This window comes from Periophthalmus magnuspinnatus, chromosome 23 (assembly GCF_009829125.3).
Source record: "Periophthalmus magnuspinnatus isolate fPerMag1 chromosome 23, fPerMag1.2.pri, whole genome shotgun sequence".
Classification (NCBI taxonomy): Eukaryota; Metazoa; Chordata; class Actinopteri; order Gobiiformes; family Gobiidae; genus Periophthalmus; species Periophthalmus magnuspinnatus.
In genome coordinates, this window is record NC_047148.1 from 22226198 (window position 1) to 22247579 (window position 21382).

General features: G+C 41.3%; 1 protein-coding gene across 6 annotated transcripts in view; it reads right to left on the minus strand.

The window, feature by feature from the left end:
- rgs3a (regulator of G protein signaling 3a) overlaps positions 1–21382 on the minus strand; it is a 100253-nt gene that overhangs the window by 13696 nt on the left and 65175 nt on the right. For all 6 annotated transcript variants that reach the window (XM_055231622.1, XM_033989116.2, XM_033989114.2 and 3 more), the window contains 2 exons: positions 19441–20412; positions 4422–4492 (listed from right to left, as the gene is read on the minus strand). In XM_055231622.1, the coding sequence (XP_055087597.1) occupies positions 4422–4492; positions 19441–20412 (1043 nt within the window). The remainder of the gene's footprint in view (positions 1–4421; positions 4493–19440; positions 20413–21382) is intronic.

Sequence of the window (21382 nt, forward strand, 5' to 3'; positions counted from 1 at the left end):
AGATAACGATAACAGGTTTTATTATTGCTGTCATACTCAGTGTTGGTCAATATTGCTCTATGTTAGTTTTGTGGTCCTAATGGTGGTATTGGTTATTTAGATTTAAATGTAAAATGTGTGTGCATGCGTGTCCTGTACAATGCATTAAAAGAGGCAAGGTTTTGGTGAGCCCGCACTCAAGGGGCAGTACCCCCTAGCAACGCGCCCATTCCTTGCTAACCCTAATCTTTTTTATGTATTTGTTGTCAATTATTATTATTATTGATTAATAATTAATTTATTGTGATTAATAATTGTTATTATTGTGTGTATATATATATATATATATATATATATATATATATATACATATATATATATATATATATATATATATACATACACATATTATATATGTGTGTATATTTAAATTATTATTTAATAATTCATGTTCTTTATTTTAATATTTAATATGTGTGTTTATATTCATCCATTTATTTATCTCCATCAGAACCACAAATTAATTCAATAAATAAATTAGTTAATGAATAAGGCAATAATAATGACAATAATAGTAGTGACAGCAACAATAGAAACGTGTACATACAATGAAAACAATAACACAACAATAATAGTGATATACAGCAATAGTGGTGGTATGATTGCAATTATTGTAATAAAGTTTACATAATGTCGTGTGTGTGTGTGTGTGTTTGTAGGAATGGGGGTGTGTATAGGAGTGTGCGTGGCATTCTCATAATTACTATGTTAATGGTGTTATAATAGTCTATTGGTGGAGTTTATGTTGTTGATATTGATGACTGATTGAAAACAATATTGAAGTGGTTTATGAATGGTGTCCAGGTTTCCATGAAAGACGGTATGTCATCCTCAAAGTATGCTGTCATTTGAGAGGTTGAAATGTGATGGATGAGCGAGTTAGACCAGTGTTTGATGTTTATTGACTGTTTTGATTTCCAGTTTTGTAGAATTATTTTCTTGGCGATAGTTAGAGATGTCAACAAACTGTTTTTATATTTAGGTGGTATGGTGAAAGTTGTAATAATGCCAAGTAAACATAGGGATGGGGAGGGAGGAATTCTGCAGCTCAGGATGTCTGTGAGTTTGTGTGTAACTGTGTTCCAAAAACCCTGAACTGGTGAACATTCCCAGAGTGCATGTAAATAAGTGTCTGTGACTCCCATGGTGCATTGTGAACAGGTGTCTGTGTCTGTTAGTCCCATTTTGAATTTCTTGTATTGGGTGATGTGTGTCCTGTGGATAACTTTGTATTGGATAAGTTGTAGATTAGTGTTGGATGTCATTGAGAATGTATTTTTGCAAATTTCTGTCCAGAGTTCGTATGTAGGTGGTGTATCTATATCTGTGTTCCATTTGAGTTGTGGTGCATGTATTATATTGTCTGAATGGATAAGTTTGTATAGTTTGGAAATGAGTTTCTTTGGTTTCTTGATATTCTTTATGTTTTCTAATAGTTGAGGGGGATCCAGGGTATTATTAGTTATATTAATCTTGCTTTGGATAATGGATTTGATTTGTAAGTATTGAAAGCGATTATTGTTGTTGATTTCGAACTGTTCCATAAGTTGTCTAAATGTTATGAATTTATTGTTGTGGAATAAGTGGTGAAGGTGAGTGATGCCTTTTTGTTCCCATGTGCGATAGTGAAGTGGGGTACTATTCATGTGAAAGTCAGGGTTGTGCCAGATGGGGGTGTATTTACAAGGTGCCGTGGAAGAATTAGTTAATTTTAAGGCTTTCCACCAGGCTGTCAGAGTTGTTGAAATGACTGTGTTCTTGAAGCAGTTATGTTTTTTGAGAGTAGTATTCATTGAGGGTATGTCTGCCAAAGAAAGATTTTTGAAATATGACTGTTCCAAAGAAATCCATGTGTTATTATTGTATGTTTGTCCTGTCCACTTAACTAGATATTGTAGTTGATTTGCCAAGTGATAGTGGATGAAATTTGGTGCTTCGAGGCCGCCTTGTGCTTTGTTTTTTTGTAATGTTGAGAGTTTGATTTTTGCTTTTTTGTTCTTCCAATAAAAGTGTATCATTAATGAGTCTAGTGTCTGAAACCATTTGTCCGGAGGTGTAGCTGGGATGTTTGCAAATAGGTAATTCAGTTTGGGGAGGATTTTCATTTTTACTGATGCTATTCGTCCTATTAGTGAAAGTGGTAAGTTTGTCCATCGTTCAAGGTCGTTTTCTATTGTTTTAAGCAGAGGGTTATGATTAAGTGAGAACAACTCTGACAGCCTGGGGGAAATGTTAATGCCTAAATACTTAATGTTACCTGTGTGCATACCAGGGAATGAATCCTGAGCTGCAGAACTTCCTCCTTCATCTGAGAGAGGGAGTATTGTTGATTTGTTCCAGTTGATAGTGTAGTCTGATATGGATGAGAATGTATTTATAATTTTGAAAGTTTCGTGTAATGATTGCTGTGGTTTTTGTAGGTACAGTAGAATATCATCTGCATATAGGCTGATTTTATGATGTGTGTCCGAGACGTATATTCCTTGTATGCTGTTATTTTGGCGTATTGCTACTGCAAGCGGTTCAATGAATAAGGCGAACAGCGAGGGAGAGAGCGGGCATCCTTGTCTAGTGCCCCTGTGCAGTGTGAACGAAGGTGAGGTGATACCATTAGTTGTGACTGTGGCTCTAGGTGAGGTATAGAGTGTCTTAATCCAGTGGATAAATGACTCCCCGAAGCCAAATTGATGGAGTGTGTGGAAAAGAAATGTCCAGTTTACCTTATCAAAAGCTTTTTCTGCATCTAATGAGGTTATGATTGTCCTGATATTTGATTGTTGAGCGATATTGATGAGGTTGAATAATCTACGAAGGTTGTCTGAAGAGTTTCTATTTTTGATAAATCCTGTTTGGTCGGGGTGAATTAATAGTGGTGTAACTTTTTCTAGCCGGAGGGCAAGTGCTTTTGTAATGATTTTTAAATCTGTATTAAGTAATGAAAGAGGTCTATAGCTGGTGGGTTGGGTTGGGTCTTTGTCTGGTTTAAGTAATATTGTTATGGCTGCTGTATTCATATGAAGAGGGATTTGAGATGTATTTTTTATTTCAGTCACTGTCCGGTTGAAAAGTGGTGATAGTAAATTCCAAAAGTGCTTATAAAATTCAGGGGGGTATCCGTCGGGACCGGGGGCTTTGTTGTTGGGCATCTGAAGGAGGGCTTTATGGAGATCTTGCAGTGATAATGGTGCATCTAAGAATTCAGCCATATCGGAGGGTAATTGTGGTAGGTTTATGTTTTGGAAAAATGATTTAATTGCTGTTGGATTGGATTCTTTTTCTGATGAATATAAGTTCTTGTAGAACATACGGAATGTGTTATTAATTTCTTGTGGATCATGAGTGATTTGATTTTCAAAGGTCTGTATTGATGGAATTATTGATTTGTCTTTTTTTCTTTGAAGTAAGTTTGCAAGATATTTACCAGATATATTATGTTTTTCAATAAGTTCATATTGGAGTTGTTGCATAATAAAGTTGTTTTTTTCCTGTAAAATTTTGTCTAGTTGTAGTTGTGTGTTTCTCAATTCAGGCATATTTCCGTTTTCTGTCAATGTTATTATCTTTTGATGTAATTGTTGTTCTAATTCTATTTGTTTTTTCTTTTTGTAGGTTGAATATGAAATAATTTTCCCTCTTAAATATGCTTTACCGGTTTCCCAGAGTGTTATTGCAGTGGTCTCCGGGGAGTCATTCAGTTCCATGAGCCGGCTCGTTTATTAACGTCACATCACGACTAATTATGTAAAATTGAAATGTGAGAGTTTGATAACGACTGAGCTGGAGACAGTCAAGTGTTGGGTGAAAAATGACATTCCTGTTTAAAAGTGGAGTTAACTTTCTCAAACTTGAAAATTGCATAAAAAAAAAAAAATAAAATAAATGAAAATAAAATAAATAAATAAATAAATAAATAAATAAATAAATTTCTTTTTTTCTTTTTTTTAAACTTTTTTTTTTTTTTAACATGTTCCTGAATCTAAAAGTTACGTCATCTGTGTAATCCCTCAGTCGTCCAGGTCTGGTCCACAGTAAAACAAAAGTTCAAATCTGACTTCCAGCCTAAACCGCTGTCACACAAATGGATCATTGTCAGAGTAATGTTTCATTTAGCTCCCAGCAGGACGCCATTGCTCGTCTTTCATTAGGAGAGAAGAAATAACATCCATTTAACAAGGGCCGTTTAAGGAGGGCGGGAAGTGCTCAGACTTACACTGTATACAAATGTTTCTCATTAGCATCTGAAAGGACACACCTCTCATTTGAACCCCTTTCACCGAGCCCGTGCGACTTTTATACTGAACATTTTGAAGCTTTGTGTGTCTGTTTGTGGATTGACGTCGTAAGTGAGTGTTTTGACAAAGTAAGAAGTCTTTTGTACTCACAGATTTTTGGATTTCTTCTTCTTTATGCCGTCTGGGCCCACTTCGCAGCTACAGGGGGATTCGGCGCTCAGCTGAGGGGAGAGGAACAAGAAGACACACTGCATCATCCAGAAGCGAGCACCGTCTCCATTATCCAGTAAAAAAACAGTATTTAAAACCCCTCAGAGCTCGCAGACGCCACCATGTTCCCAACGTGCCCCTTCGTTTAGCATAAGGAGCCTGCGTGTGTGTAAGGCCGGTCGGAGAGTGAGAGTGTGTGAATGAGCGTCTGTTGTTTCTGCAGGCTCCCAACTGTGCCCTAGGTTTGAAACTTTAAGCCAAGACCCGTGGTTTCACATTACACTTTCTGCCAGCACTGCATTTTGATTGGTTAAGGGCGAATGGGAAGTTGCTCTTGGGTGGAGAAGGGGTCAATCTTTGCTAATCTGATGGCCTAAAGTCGGGCCATTGTGTGTGTGTATGGGGCAGTAAATAATGAGCCATTGTATTAGCAGGGGACCCAGAGCCTGGCTACAGATGGGAGCGCACGGCCGGAGTTCCTGTGTTTTTGTCTCACAGGAGCAAAATGAGTGTCAGCGTGAAGACGGGGGTTTGTGGCTGAGTAGAAAAAGCAGCTCTTCGTCTTAAACTTCTCATTCGGCCTCACAAACCGTCGGTGAGGTCCTGTCCTGGGAGATGCTGGCAGCAGCTGGCGCCGTCACTCACACGACGACAAACGTTTACAGTCCCGACGATTAAAGGGGAGTGGAAGTGTAGGGTTTCAGACATGTGCGGGGGAGATTTTAGACAGGAATCGTGAAGCGTTACAAGTCTGTGTTTGGTGACTTTAATATGACGTAGCGGTAATGATAAAAATGTGTCCACGGTGAACGCTACACGTGATGTACGCATAAAAATATGGCTCTAATCTACCACTCAGGTCTGGCTCTTCACACACATGGAGCCGAGCCACATGAGCAGCTATAAAACTGCTCCACAATGGGTTATTTAAGTACATACGTGCACATTCAGTCTACATACGTGTACTGTTCTTGTTTATATGCATGCACGTACTGGTCCTAATAACTACACCTTAATTACCCCCAATAAAGCCTGGACAAAGACCTCATAATGAACAAATACTGTGTGTACTAAGAATGATGCAGGTGTGGTAAGTGTTTCAGTAAGAGGATAGGAGTTAGGGGTAGAGTATGAAGTGTTACCCTGTCGTTTTCTGCTTGAATACACACTATTTATTTATTTGTTTTGAGCACATGTATCGGGTAAACGTAAAGTACATTTCACAAATTAATACTTATATAAGCTCAAAAAGGAGTGGAAAGAAGAAAACGTATCAAATCCCACCCCGTCCTCATGGTTATCAGACAAAATACTCTTTACGTTAAGGTAATTTTCTCAATTTAGACAGTTCTTTGTGTGCACTACGGTGATGACACTTCTAGATCACGTATATCATTTGAATCTGAACTCGACGATGCTTTCACGATCGCGCCTGACCCCAGGGTGAACAAACACTGTGAAAATATCATGCACTGCAAATCAAGTTTGAATTAGCAACAGCTGAACTTCAGGTAAAATGAACTCAGAGTGAATCTGGAGTAAAGCCAGAAGCCGGAGCCAGGAACCGGAGCCAAGGGCAGCGAGTTCACTGCACAATGAGACGCTTAACGTATTTATTATGTTAGTTTTTTTAAGCGCAAAAGTAAACTGGTTTGCGTCCCTGCTGTTCTAGATATTAGCATGAGGTTGAGGTCGTCAAACATTTTATTTTTGTTGCTCTAAGACTAAAATCCCACCAGTCTCACAGTCCAGGCAGTGGTCACTCGAGCATAAAAGCAGTTCTAAAAATAACCCGCTGTATCGGTGTGTGTCCATGCTCCACTAAGAACAAAAAGAAAACACAACATCTGCCAAGAGCACAGAGCCCAGTCCCCCCAAGGCCGAGAATCTCATTTACTGTTACGGGATTTATGACGGCTGCACGCATGAGGAAGATAATGGTTGGCATATGTGAGCGCACACCTGGACACATGTGTGGCCTGCACGTGTCTTTAAGAGACAAACTGCATGTCCAGAGCCTGTGCATGAAAGAACAACCGTTATACACAAATGCATTTCTTTCCGATGACGTGGAAGTGAAGTGGGAAACATCTATGCAAAGAGACAAACACCTTTGACCCAAGGGACTAAATGCCATTAGCTTTGTGAGCTCAGCGTCAGGGAATATTTTTCCATTTTTACAAACAAAGAGGAGTTTCACCTGGGTTTGCAATAAGATTCCAACGAGATTCTGTAAGAGCCTCATAGAAAAGGGGAAAATACTAGTGATATTTCAACCTGGAGAGACTTACAGGCGCTTAGACTTAAACGCAAACTATTTAACACAATATAGATGTTAAAGATGCACTGGCATTGGTTTAAAACAGCGACATTAAAAGACCTTAAGTTAAAAGACAAAGTTCCAGCTTTAATCTTCTTTAATTTTGCGTTTCTGCAGCTTTTACAGGAAATACAAACACGCAAGTTCAACAGTTTCCATTTCAACTCGCTGTTACCTGAAAATATGTGGCTTTATTTGCACATGTGGAGAACTGTGACGGCATTAGAGCGACTCTGGGGTTGTACTACTACTACTACTACTACTACTACTACTACGTTTAAAAGTGTCCTGGCTGGTACTGCAGTGATTTTGTACAGTGTGACTCGTAACACAAAGGACTTATTCTGTCTGCAACTGCCAAACATTTTATACGTTTATGGATTTTGTGTATTTAAGTTTTGGCATTTCTGCTGTGTCAATCATAAAAACAGGTTAATATAAAGAAACGGAATAATATTTTGAAACTAAATCAAATATAGTATCGGAATAATTAGTCCAGAAATGTACTTATATTTAATCAATTTATCGACTTAACTCCTCTGCAAATAAAAGAAGGCAGAAAATCATATTATTACAAGTAAAATATTCTTAAAAATACATTCAGACTAAAATGAAAACACACTGACCAGCTCTTGACCTTTGAGAGTGGCATTTTAATAGGTGCAAACTCACATTTCTTTCCGGCGCCGGCAGTGACGCAGAGTGTTGCTCGTGGGGCTGGTCCCAGTGAGCCGCAGCCGTGGGAGCTGTACGTGGATTAAAACATTTTTCAAACACTACACTGGAAACACAACTATGAGCAAATCGCCTTAGAGGATTTGAGTTTAAAGGCTTTCAGAGCATTGGCCATATCGTTAAAATAGATCTAATTGAGGATGTTGGGATTTTGGGGCGTTAAAAGAAACTTAAGCCTGATTTTTTTTTAAGTCTATGTGCAGCAAAGTGGACGTGGAAGTCTAAAGCCGGTTTTATTTGTAAGAAGAGAATTAAAAATCCAGCAGTTCTGAAAGTTTTACCGTGTTTTATAATGTACTTTACAGTATCGATGAGTAAAAGTGTTGAGTACTGCCCCCTCCCTTCTGTGTCGGAGCCTGGAGCCAGGCGGAGACTCAAGCTCCTCCCACGCACACCTGCAACCAATCCGTAATCAAGTCGCACCCGGGGAGGACAAAGGGACCGAGGACCTGACGCCAGATCGTCCACGTATCCTCAGCTTGGCTTCGTCTTGTTTGACACTTATGACTTTTGTACTCAGTTGGAAATGTTTTGTTCTTCGCCAGATTCGCCGCTCCCTGAACCTGCACCGCGGCTCCGCCTCCGACCCAGCTCTCCACGCCCAGTACGACCGTCTCATCCTCTGACCCCGCTCACCTCGACCCGTACGGACTTCCTCGTCTCCGCTCGAAGACTCCTACGTACAACCCCATACATATTATTTTATGTATTAACATTTATTTGTGTCATTAGTGTTTTGTTTATTGCCTTGTACTTATTTTATTAACAATGACTATTATTGTTGGATGCATTATTTACTTTCTGCATAATAATATTGGTTCCTACTTATTGTTTCGGTACAGCCCATTTGAGGAGCGCACCGATAAAAAAAATGTGACAAGAGAGAACGTGCACAGGTCACAAGATGAGTTTAGTGAAGCTGTTGAATAAAGACTGAGTACTGTCACATCATCAACAAATACTTTTACTCATGTGGCAGTACACAACAAATACTTTTACTCATGTGACAGTACACAACAAATACTTTTACTCATGTGACAGTACGCAAAGTATTTGTTGAGCACTGTCACATGAGTAAAAGTATTTGTTCAGCGCTGTCACATGAGTAAAAGTATTTGTTGTGTACTGTCACATGAGTAAAAGTATTTGTTGAGTACTGTCACATGAGTAGAAGTATTTGTTGTGTACTGTCACATGAGTAAAAGTATTTGTTGTGTACTGTCACATGAGTAAAAGTATTTGTTGTGTACTGTCACATGAGTAAAAGTATTTGTTGTGTACTGTCACATGAGTAAAAGTATTTGTTGCGTACTGTCACATGAGTAAAAGTATTTGTTGCGTACTGTCACATGAGTAAAAGTATTTGTTGCGTACTGTCACATGAGTAAAAGTATTTGTTGCGTACTGTCACATGAGTAAAAGTATTTGTTGTGTACTGTCACATGAGTAAAAGTATTTGTTGTGTACTGTCACATGAGTAAAAGTATTTGTTGCGTACTGTCACATGAGTAAAAGTATTTGTTGTGTACTGTCACATGAGTAAAAGTACTTCGCTCTTTTGAATCGTATAATAAATTGCAATTGTCAAGTTGGACTGATACAAAGTGACGAGTCTGTGGCGTCCGGAGCCATTACCTCCGTCGACAAACATCCATCTCCGCTGACAGCTCCACGGCGCCAAGGCCTTCGCAGTAACGTCTTCGTAATACGAAATGTGATCTATTTAAGCGGGTGAAATATTGTGACATCCAGGTGCCACAGCCGCCAATTGTGAGCCACGGGAATCACTGACAGCCGAGATCCGCGGGCCGTCAGAGGCAAAGATGTTTCTTAGAAAGCGTCGCATCAGAGTCAGACGTGCGGCGTTAGAGAGGAGAGGGAAGAACGTTTTATGAACGGGACGGGCCGCACAGCTCTGCCACGATCAGGGTCACGGCTGCCGGTGTAAAGGTTGTGCTTCGACCACAAGTAAACAACACACAGGGTTATGGAACAGCAGAGGGCTGTGTGTGTGTGTGTGGGTGTGTGGGTGGGAGAGCTGTGTGTGTGTGTGTGTGTGTGTGGGGGGGGGGGGATCTGTGTGTGTGGGAGCTGTGTGTGTGTGTGTGGGAGATCGGGGTGGGTGTGTATGTGTGTGTGTGTGTGTGTGTGAGATCGGGGTGTGTGTGTGTGGGAGATCTGTGTGTGCGTGTGAGAGCTGTGTGTGTGTGTGTGTGGGAGATCTGTGTGTGTGTGAGAGCGGTGTGTGTGTGTGTGGGCGATCTGTGTGTGTGTGGGGGATCTGTGTGTGTGTGTGGGGGGGGAGATCTGTGTGTGTGTGGGAGATCTGTGTGTGTGTGGGAGAGCTGTGTGTGTGGGAGAGCTGTGTGTGTGTGAGATCTGCGTGTGTGTGAGATCTGCGTGTGTGTGAGATCTGTGTGTGATCTGCGTGTGTGTGAGATCTGCGTGTGTGTGAGATCTGTGTGTGTGTGAGAGAGCTGTGTGTGTGTGTGTGTGGGGGGGGAGAGATCTGTGTGTGTGTGTGATCTGTGTGTGTGTGAGAGCTGTGTGTGTGATCTGTGTGTGTGTGTGATCTGTGTGTGTGTGTGAGATCTGCGTGTGTGTGAGATCTGTGGGGGTGTGTGTGTGTGTGTGTGTGATGACGGGCGTTTGAAATCATGTGCAGGCAGCTCTGTGTAAAGGGAGAGTCTCACTTATGAGTCTCATATTTAATACAGATGTGGGGCAGATAGAACGAAATGTTACGTGTTGAACTCTTAAAATGGAGGTTTTTGTTCTAAAACAGCGAGTTCAAGGGTCAAGGGCTCGACATTTTTGAACGCACAGTTGTCGCGGTTCACCGTTTCGCAATTTTACATGCTTTTTTTTTTTTTTTTGACGGCGTCTGAACGTGCGTCGTCCATCAGTCTCCTCCTCTAAACGTTGGATCTCAGTGTGACTCTGAAGTGCTGTACGTTTGCAAAAGTTTTCTTCCCGACGAAACCCGCGACGTCGATGAAACGTTCCGCACCGACAAAGGCGCCTACGAAGGTTTGAACTTTGAGAGAGTTTAAACGAGAGAGAAATGTGAGAAAAGTGTGAGAAAAGTGTATAAAGTGTGTGGTGAGGGGTTTTACAGACAAAAACAGAGAGAATAATGTAAAAAATAAAGCTCTTGTCCCATCTGAAAGTATATCATCGCCCTGTGGATACGACGACTACTGTGTCTGACTTCCTGTGGGCGGGGCTTGCGAATCCCCTCCCAGATCACGTCAGGCCCACTCCTCTTAACCAAGACACAAACTACTTCCTGCAGGTCTCCGCGTATTTATGGCGCCGCGAGTCAGACGTCGTAACGCTCGTCGTAAAAGCTGACCCCGTTTCACGAGCGCCACGTGTTTTACTTTGACTTTTTTTTTGACAATTCCTTTCAAATACTCGCAGCTAAAAGTTTATTTGTCGTCTTTACTACGACGTAACTTCAATTTGTGGGGTCTTTCCCTAAAGCGTAAACTCTCGTGATTGTAAATATCTGACGAAGAACGAAAAACGAAGATATAAAATTGTAATTATTGAAGGACGCAAATGTTATTATTGTGTCTCTAACTGTTTGAACTTCGTCCTGTGGCATAAAGACTGTTTGTTTTTTTAAATTCTGCTTGTGTAAAAGTACGATCCAACTTGACTTTGCGTTTGGCGAAACATCGTTGCTTGTTAAAGACCTGGCGAGTCTCGTTCTCACGGTGTGGGCTGCAGCGTTGGCCAAGAACAATGCGTTCTCGAGTTCTCACAGTATGTACCATGTTTTACGACACGTGGACGGACTTGTACGCAGAGTTTAGTGCGTCTGGTGCACAAATCAAGATGTGTGCACAGATCACAACGTCACTTTTACCTGAAGATGCTAAAGTTCTGCTCGTTCAGGTTGATGAAACGTTTTATTCAGTTGAAAAAAAGGTCGAGTTATACCGAGCGATACTTAGGATTAGTGAAGCGACGTTCATGAACAAGCCGCTCTTTTAAACGGTGAATCTTTAGAGCCGAATCTCATTTTCGAAAATCTTATTATTTCTAATTTTGAGAGATTTTTTACACTGATTAAAGCTAAACCGACACAAGAATGAGCACAGAAACAGAGCAGGCGACAGGAGTGAGAGCCGCTTTCTGCACAAAAACACATTTCACATCATAATAACAGTTAGTTTTTCATTATGATGATTATTGTAGTGCAACGTTTTATTTAAATTTTCATCATTCCAAAGAGTAAACTCGCTCCCGCTCTCAGTTTGAACCATTTTAAACACGTCTGAGCCCCGGTCGATTCTCTCTGTGATTAGTTTGGTGATAAAAATGAGTTCTCACGTTGGCCTCTGTCATATAAATACATATTAAAAGAGCCAGTGTTTTGAACGGCTCTTTGAAATGAACGGATACAAAAGATTCGGATCCCCTAAAAGAGCCGAAAGTCCCGTCACTAACTCAACTGAAGTATCTACGCTGAAAAAATAGACTTTGGTGAATAATTTTATAACGGTCGATTCTGGGAACGTCTCGGGGTGCTACGAGAGGAGCTGGAGGACGTGTCTGGGGTGGGGGAAGTCTGGGAGTCCCTGTTTAGACCGCTGCCCCCGCGACCCGGTGACTCGGCCCCGGATAAGAGGAAGAAAATGGATAGATGAACTAAAAAAAAAAAATAAATAAAAAAAATAAAAAAAATAATAAAAATAAATAAAAAATAAATAAATAAATAAATAAAAATAAATAAATAAAATAAATAAATAAATAAAAATAAATAAATAAATTAAAAAAAAAAAGGAAGGATGAACTATTTTGTCTGTGTATCCCTCAGTCGTCCAAGTGTGACCCACGGTAAAAGAAAAATTCAAGTGTGACAAACTGACAATCCTCAGACTCAAATCTAAACAAGCAAAACAATAGTGCTAGCCAGTATGCTAAGTATGCTAATAGCCAGTGTGCTAAGTATGCTAATAGCCAGTGTGCTAAGTATGCTAATAGCCAGTATGCGAGCAGGTGTGAGAGCAGACATTAAGTATGACTCAGATTTAGCACAGTTCATATTTAGTGTAGCTCATTAGACGGAACGTACAAACAGAAAGTATAAACCACATGTGTCAAACTCAAGGCCCGGGGACCAAATGCGGCCCGCCACGTCATTTTATGTGGCCCGCGAGAAGGTAAATTGAAAGGCATGACTGTCATTTTAAAATAAGGTTGTGCTGCTTTAATGTTTCCATCGACCATAAACTAATGAGATTTTTACAACAAGTGGAACTAAGAAATATTTGCAAATGATCCCAAAATGATCAGGAATGAGGCGCGGTCGGTTGTGAAAGTGAACTATCTACGTCGGCATTTTGACACCAAACGCGGAGCGAAGTCTGCACACGTTAGTCTTCAAGAAAAACAACAAACTGTCCGATAATTAAAAGGCTGTTTTTGAAGCAGAGCTGAAGGACTGAGCAGGTGTGACCCGATACACTTTTAAAAATGTCAGTTTATCAGGGGATACGCGGTTACAGTTATTATATATATTTGCAACTTGAATAAGTAATAAATACAGAGAGTTATTTAACAAGTTAGTTACATTTATTTTACATGACACATACATTTAGTGACATTTATCCTGCCTCACAGTCACATCTGGCCCTTGATGGCGGCCATTTTGCTCATGTGGCCCTCAGTGAAAATGAGTTTGACGCCCCTGGTGTTAACAAACAGGTGTGTTAGCTTCAGTGTCGTTAGCTCCTCCCTTCAGACAGGTATAAGTCCGTGTCCAGCAGTGATCTGACCAGAACTGAAGCAGCCAAACGTCTTCACTCTGAAACGTTTTGTCCATTTGTGTAATCGCCCGGATAGCAACTTTAGCGGTTCAGTGAGGAACAGAGCTGAGCTGAGACAGTTTGTCCAGTGCAGACCCAAGTGCGTTTATGCAGACACCAAAAATATTTACAAAAAGCAAGGAACATTTTTGTAGAATCAGTAGAATGGCAGCACCTCCTACACACACAGCACCCTTCTCTTTAGCAAAAAAAAAGAGCTCTATGTTTAATTTATCTGTTTTAACGGAACCTTCTTAAGATGCTCCGGCTCCCTGGGGACTCATTTGACCGAAACACCTATGGTAGACAACGTGGAGAACTTGAAATTTCCCACAATTCAATTATAAACAATGAGCTGATGCACAACACTTTCATCAATAAAACATTTTAAACTTTTTTGTGTATTGTCCTTCTTTCTGCAGCCTCAAAGATGGACTAGCTACATTACAATTTGTCTATTTTTGTCATTCTATTATCTAAAAAATGAATCAAAATCGATGTCCTAATGTTTCCTTTGCATGAAAAATGTGTTTGAAATACTCTGTATGTTTGTATTGTGACGCTATTGAAACGTAGCGTGAATAGCAGAATAATCTTTAACATTTTTAGCGATTAATCCTCAGAGCCGTCCTTCTTTTACTGCTTGTATTTAGCTAAAAACTTTCCATTTGCCCTTTTGCGCTCCCGACTGCAAAGCGAGAGCCGAGACTTGTATATCTAATAGTATTTATGCAATCGACAGTATAAATGACTCGACTCATCCAAAACACTGCTATGGCAACAAGCGCTCGCAGAGACACAGCTAACACCGGGGCCGTCTGGATCACGTCTAGAGCGAGGCCAACGTCAGGACATTTAACGGCGTCCGCAGCCTCGTCTCCAAACGGCTGATCGAACGGCGGGCACGACGGCGGACGCTAATCGAGTTCTGAGCAAAGGTCGCCGCTGTGAAAAATGCGTAGCTTTATCTAAACGCGTTAAGGACACTTGAAGAGCGCGGCCGTTGCTCCCCGTCTGACATTAACAAAGAGAACTAATATTTCCCTGATGAATCACATGGTGTAACGCACTGTATATTCATCTGACGCGCTAATTTATGACAAATGTTTTCGTTCATTTACGCAGAGACAAATAGCACATGGGTTTGTAAGATCTTGGAAATGCAGCGTCTCTTTACGGTTTTAACATTTTATTACAAAAGCAGTTGATAAGATGTGTTAATTTGAATTGCTCTGTTGTACTTTGTGGTTATAAACGTCCATCCGTCCATTTTCTTCTGCTTATCCAGGGTCTAAGCAGGGACTCTCAGACTTCCCTCACCCCAGACACGTCCTCCAGCTCCTCTGATGGGACACTAAGGCGTTCCCAGACAAACATAGTCCCTCGAAACGTTTTGAATTTCAGGCAATTGTTGATTTAAGAGGCGTCCTTTTAAAAGAACCCCTGAGAAATGTCGATCTTGAGCTTTTGGCTGAATCTGTGGCGACGCAACTGCAGGACGTTCAATGAACCGTCACTGTCCTGCAAGACGGTTCCTCCAAACTGGGGTCTGCGCGTTCACGAGTTCCTCAATCAAACATTTTCAGAACTTTGGATTGGAAGGGATGGACCAATTCTGCTACCAACACGTTCACCTGGATTTTTTCGATATCGTGCATCGATTAAAGACACGGGACATTACTGAACTAAAGCCAAAGATACAGATGCGACTGAACCAGTGATGAGTCTCTGCTGCAGCGAACACGGCCAAGAAATCCAGTCCCGTCTTGATGCTTCGTGCGACTCTTTGTGCCCATATAAAGCCGTATTAAATGACATAAAACACTTTGGAAACCTCTGAGCACAAAAGATCTGGTCTTTGTAATATATTTTTTTTAAATTGTAGAGATTTTATAGACACAGTGTAATGTTTAAAACGAATAATTTCTTTGCTAGTTGCTCATTAATGCGCAGAGTCATTTAATTCCAATCTAAGCAAAAACAAAAACAGCGAAACACAAGTACGAGCTGCGGTGTAAAGGTCCACGCCGTCACATTTCTCTGCTTCTTTATGGTATAAGTTCATGGCGCTGGGTCTGTTTGACACATGTGGAATCCGTTGGCTACGCTACAGATGGAATTACCATGAAATTTGATGTCTGACCTCCTCCTCTCGTGTTACTCGGCCTCCTCGAAAGTCAAACAGCCAGTACAAATGATCTTCTGCAGGAGCCGTCATGGCCGTTACATCACGTTCGAGATTACAGTAATGAGTGGAAACAGCGGGTTCCCACAGCAGAACGTCGCGTCGGCTGTGCGCTAAGTAGTGGCCAGTAGTCTAATCTGAAACGCTATAACCAACAAAGTTATCTGAAATGGTTGGATTAGTACGTGCTCCCAAGATTTATGTAAGGAGCCTGTTGATTTATTCTCTTGATTAAATCTGGAGAAAGTGAGGCGTTGAAGTCATAACTTTCCTGGCACTAAAAAGTCGTGTGAGAACGTTTGAACTGGACAAAATGAAATCATAACAAAGCTCAACACTGGACGGGACTTTTCTTCTTTGTGGATTCCTTTTCCCTTTTAGGAGTGGGAATCGTTTTTTTTACAGAACAGTTATGCAATTCTTAATATAATTTCAGTGTAATAGATCTCTTGCTGAGTCATTTATGTAAATTGATTGCAAGAGAAAGCAAAGGTAAGCAGGAAAGTTTTCATGCTTCCACTTTCATGGTGAATTTAAGTGAAATGATTTGATGCAATGAGCAGAGATGTTCTGTATTAAAACTATGCATGATATATACATAATACTATAGTACTACATGATACTCTGCAGTAGAACTCTCTGCATGGGGCTGTGCGCACAGAGGCTTCAGTGGAGTATGTTACATGTACTTTCACTTGTGGTTTAGTTAAAGTCAGGGCTTTTGTGTTTTTAACATTGATACTGATATTTATTTGAGCTTTTATGTTTTTTATATTAAAAACTTTATTCCTCTGGTCAGTGAAGCATTTCTGTAACAAAAAGTCACACTGGATCTGAGTCCAGAGATTTTCCACCTGATGCTTTGGAGATAGATGTGTGTGTGTGTGTGTGTGTGTGTGTGTGTGTGCGCGTGGGGGGGTGTAGGGGTGTGTGTGTGTGTGTGTGTGGGGGGGGGGGGTACGTGTGTGTGTGTGTGTGTGTGTGTGGCTGTGCAGCAGATATGACAGTACTGTAGTACATACTTAGTACATAGTACATATTTAGTGCATGTTTTTGGGTCTCTGTGGGTGACCCACTAGAGACTGTTCTACTTTGTAAATATTTACTGTGCAGTGATTTGACTGAACATATCCACTTGGCCTTGGACCTCAGAGTCTGTTTGTACAGACAGACTTTTCTAAATCAAAACACAATACAATCAGTAACAATTTAAATAAAAAATACATAAATAAAACACTGCTGTTGTTTAAATATTATCTGTATATTATGTTATAAACATATCGCTGGTCAGAGTCTGATCTGTTCGTTGTGTTGGATGTTTTGTAAAGTAAACACATCTCAGTACATTAGGCTATAAAAAGATGTTTTTGGGACTGTTTGTTCTTTCTATAATTACAAAACATGTAATTACAACACATTTATTGGAAGTCCAGCAGCTGCGTAAACTGCTTTTCTCTATTTGATGTACTAAAGTACACAAATACTCTGGCCATTTAAATATTTACTAAGTGAATGTCAACTTTGACATGACTGTCTGACCTGCGTTGCCCTGTAAACACGACCTAAAATCATGTCCAAATTCCATTTTCCTCTTTTTCTCCTCAAACGTCTGTCAGAGACTCCAGTCTGATGTCGCTTTAACAGATCAGGTGTGTAGACCTCACACCTGAGGACGCCAGCTCTGATGACGTGTGTCACCTCCAGGACCTCAATATTCTGATGTGTGCATGTGACCTGAGACATGTGTGACCTGAGACATGTGTGAACTGAGACATGTGTGACCTGAGACATGTGTGACCTGAGACATGTGTGACCTGAGACATGTGTGAACTGAGACATGTGTGACCTGAGACATGTGTGACCTGAGACATGTGTGACCTGAGACATGGGTACACCAGGTCATGTGACCTGAGACATGTGTGACCTGAGACATGTGCACACCAGGTCATGTGACCTGAGACATGTGTGACCTGAGACATGTGCACACCAGGTCATGTGACCTGAGACATGTGTGACCTGAGACATGTGTGACCTGAGACATGTGTGACCTGAGACATGTGCACACCAGGTCATGTCCATCAATGAAAAACAGTAAATGGATTGTAAACGTTTCCTCTGTGTCTGTGACAAATAAAAGAGTCATATTTATTTGAAGGCAGCAGTCGTGCTCTTAACGACTACAGGACTCATTATGGAAAAAGACATTTCTCATGCTCTGAGTTTCCTGCTTCCAGCCATAATCTGTTGAAGGCCATTTCATTATGTGCCATTTTGTCCAATGTGGCTGTTTCACTAAATGTGTAATAGTTCTATTGTGGTGATTAGGGCTCTTCCAAAGCCTCGGAATCTCACACAATGTTTTCATTAAGCATCAAGAGCTTCAAGTGGAAAATGTGTGTAAAGTGGTGTTACAAAAGGCTTTAACAGCTGTGCATTATGGTCCTGATAATAATCTATAGTATACTTGTAACATACAGGTAATATTGTCTTTCTACAGGACAATTAAGTCTTTTTTTTATGACGTGTTCCTCTGAAACTCGGTTAAATACTGACTGGGTCCAGGCCAGGTCTATATGTTTTGTCTGTGAAGATCTCACAAGATGTGCAATTGTAGTTGTGATAACTTAAAAATGGAAACAAAGCCCTCAAAGCAAAAGTGTCCATGACGCCAATAGGTAGTAAAATTACCCCTGAATCTGCCAAGACCAATAGGCTCTGGCCTTGTCTGCTACATTCCTCTGCTCCCACAGACTGCCATTTAAGGCTGCAGAGCCGACGGGCTGAGCGCAGATGGATCCAGAGGAGCTAAGCCTCTCATTTGGTCTACACTTAATTAGTTTGTCTTTTGGGCTAATCGTAGTTTGAATCTGACTATTGTGTAACTGTAGGAACCACAATGATAAAGATGCACTGGGACATGTCAGAGTGAAATGTGAGAATGAACATGAAACGAACGGCAATAAATCTATGACAATGTCTTATCTGATCATATCATTAAAAACACAAACTGGGAGAAGCAGCCTGTTTTTCATTACTCATCACCAGCCTCATGAGAAACGACACGATGCCCCCTAGGGTCCTGCTACAGTATAACATACAGCAAATACTGTCAGCTTTGGAGCAACAGAAACACGGGCTGAAAACATAATGACTTTAGTAACTTAAAATGATACTATTGAATACTGAATATTCTAAATCTAAACATCTGCAGAACACTTTATTTTTGGCTTTAGTATTGTCTGTAATGACCTCGACTCATGACATAAACAGAAACGTAAGTGTAAATGTAAATATGAGGACACACTGCTGCATCACATGACACAAAATAAATGTAATTATAGAATGAGCTTGAGAGCGTTTTCATGTACAGTGAATATTTGAGTCTATTTTCATGTTAATTTAATATACAGGCTTCAGAGTGCAGCAGATACAGGGAATGTGTGTTTAAATTAGAAACAAATAAAATATTCAAATGATAAGAATATATATCTGGATGCTATTTAAAGAATAGAAAAGAACTGTTTGTGTGTGTGTCTGTGTATCTGTGGGTGTGTGTGTGTGTGTGTGTGTGTGTGTGTGTGTGTGTGCAGTGTAATATCCTCATCTTACCACTTGATGTCACTCTCTCAGAACAAATTGTGATGAATCTTGAGCAATCTTATCTTTGACAAATTTAAAAAATATACATATTATTTTTGAGGATTTATAATGAAGTTTACATTGATTTGCTGCATTTTGCTCTAATTGTTGCAATATTTATAGTTTTTTTTTTTTGTTTTTTTTAATGAAACACAATGTTACTCCTGTCATAATCCAAGCCCAAGTTACCAAAATCAACTGGCAAGTAGAATTTTACGAAAAAATACATAAAATATTTTAATATATATGTTTTGAGCTTACCTTCCTCCCAGAGAAGAGCATGCAGAGCTGATGCATGGACCCCCCGTTCTTGGTCAGCTCTTTCTTCAGGGTTTTGGGCGAGGGGAGCGTCCAGCCTCCCTTGTGTGCACCTCCGGCCTCCAGACAGTTGATGGCGTTGTCCGACGTGAAGCAGGGTGTGCGTGGGTCCTGGAGCAGACTGCCTTCACTGTGCGTGCGTCGGCGGAGCGAGTTCTGGACGCTCAGCCCTCCCCCTCCGTGCTTCTCACAGGTGGCCCCTTCCACCATGCTGCGCCTCTTACTGTCGCTTCTCTGTAGGTACGCGTCGTCGCTGTCGTCTTCGTCCTCGTCCTCGTCCTCCTCCTCCTCAGAGTCCTCTTCGTCATCCTCATCGTACTCCTCCTCGTCGGTGTTGGGTGAGGACAGGGCGTCGGCGCTGAAGGATCGGTCCAGGCGCAGCTCTGGGATGACGAAGGAGGAGGATGAGGATGACGGAGGTGCGTTTGTGTCCGGGGGCTCTGAAGCGTTGTCCTCGTCAGCGTTCAGCGCCACCAGGTTCTCCATACAGTTCGGCTCCTCCACCACCCCCTCCTTCTCCTCACTTTCCGCACTCTTTCTGCTCACACATTCCTCGTACTCATCATCTCTGCTGTTCAGCCCCTCCTCGTCTCGCCCCATCCTCCACAGGTCCATCTCGTGCCCCTCCATGCTCTTGCAGTCCTCGCCCTCCGTGGAAGGGGGCGGCGTAGGCGGGACCTTGTGTCGTTCCGTGGAGCCCATCAGGCTTCCTCCCAGAGGCATGTAAACCTCATCCAGGGGAGTGAGGGGCTCAGACGTGTGCGGACTACCCAGGGTGGGGGGCTCTGACGGGCTGGAGGGGTACAGGCTGCTCTCCTCCCCCTCGGAGCTGCGGGGGGGCAGGTGCAAACACACACCGCCTCCTCCAGCACTGCCCAGCTCACATGAAGGGGCATCCACCTTGGGCTCCAACATCTGCAAAAGACAAGCACACATGTTATTTTTAACGATTTCGCAACACAAAGACACAGATAACAGTCTGTCAGTCACAGGGGTATTGACATGATTCGGCCCCGCCCACTTTTTCTGTAAACGCAGCTCAACCGTGCGTTCTTTGGGGTGACACTTCTGGTTATGTCGGACACTAAAATATCATATAAAGTAGGTTGGTTTGTGTCAAATGTTCAATATTTATGTGCAACAACAAGACAACACCGCAACGATTCTCTGGGAATCCCTATAGAACTTATCTGCTGTCAAAATAGACAGACTCATGCAAAATAATACAACCCGAACGATGGTGGCGGCGCCTACAGCACCTTCCGGCATAAGCTGAATATATTTACTAGTATCAACAGTAAACAGACATCAAACCTTAAAAAAATACATAAATAGGACAAGGTTGGACTTTGTGATTGCAACAGAATTCTTCATTTCTTGTTTTCTTACAAAAATGACAAATAATAGCATTGAGTAGAGAAGATTTCAGAGATGTCAAGAGGCAGGGCTTGAGAAATCATCTACAAAACAGCAAAACCTGAGCAGCAAAACAACGAGATTCTCCAAAAGCCCCGGCGTCCTTTAAACAGAGCAGATGTCAGAGGAGGTCACAGCGGTTCTGAGAATGTCGGGAGCAGATAAACTTTTTAGCCAGAACCAAGGTGCACGGGCACATTTATGGATCTCTATAAACTTATGAATAGCCATATCACACAACAGAAGCAAAAACACAAGACAACACTGTTTTAATAATGTGAGAAAGTAATATAGACCTTGGACGTTCTTACTGAAACAAAGTCTTTAACAGTTTACTGGAGAACGCTCACACTAACCTGCTCGTCTGATCTGACCACAGGCACGAAGGCGACATCCTGGTTACACATTGAAATGATCTGTTATATTTCCACTGAGCGAGATAAATGTGTGACTGTGAGACAAACAAACA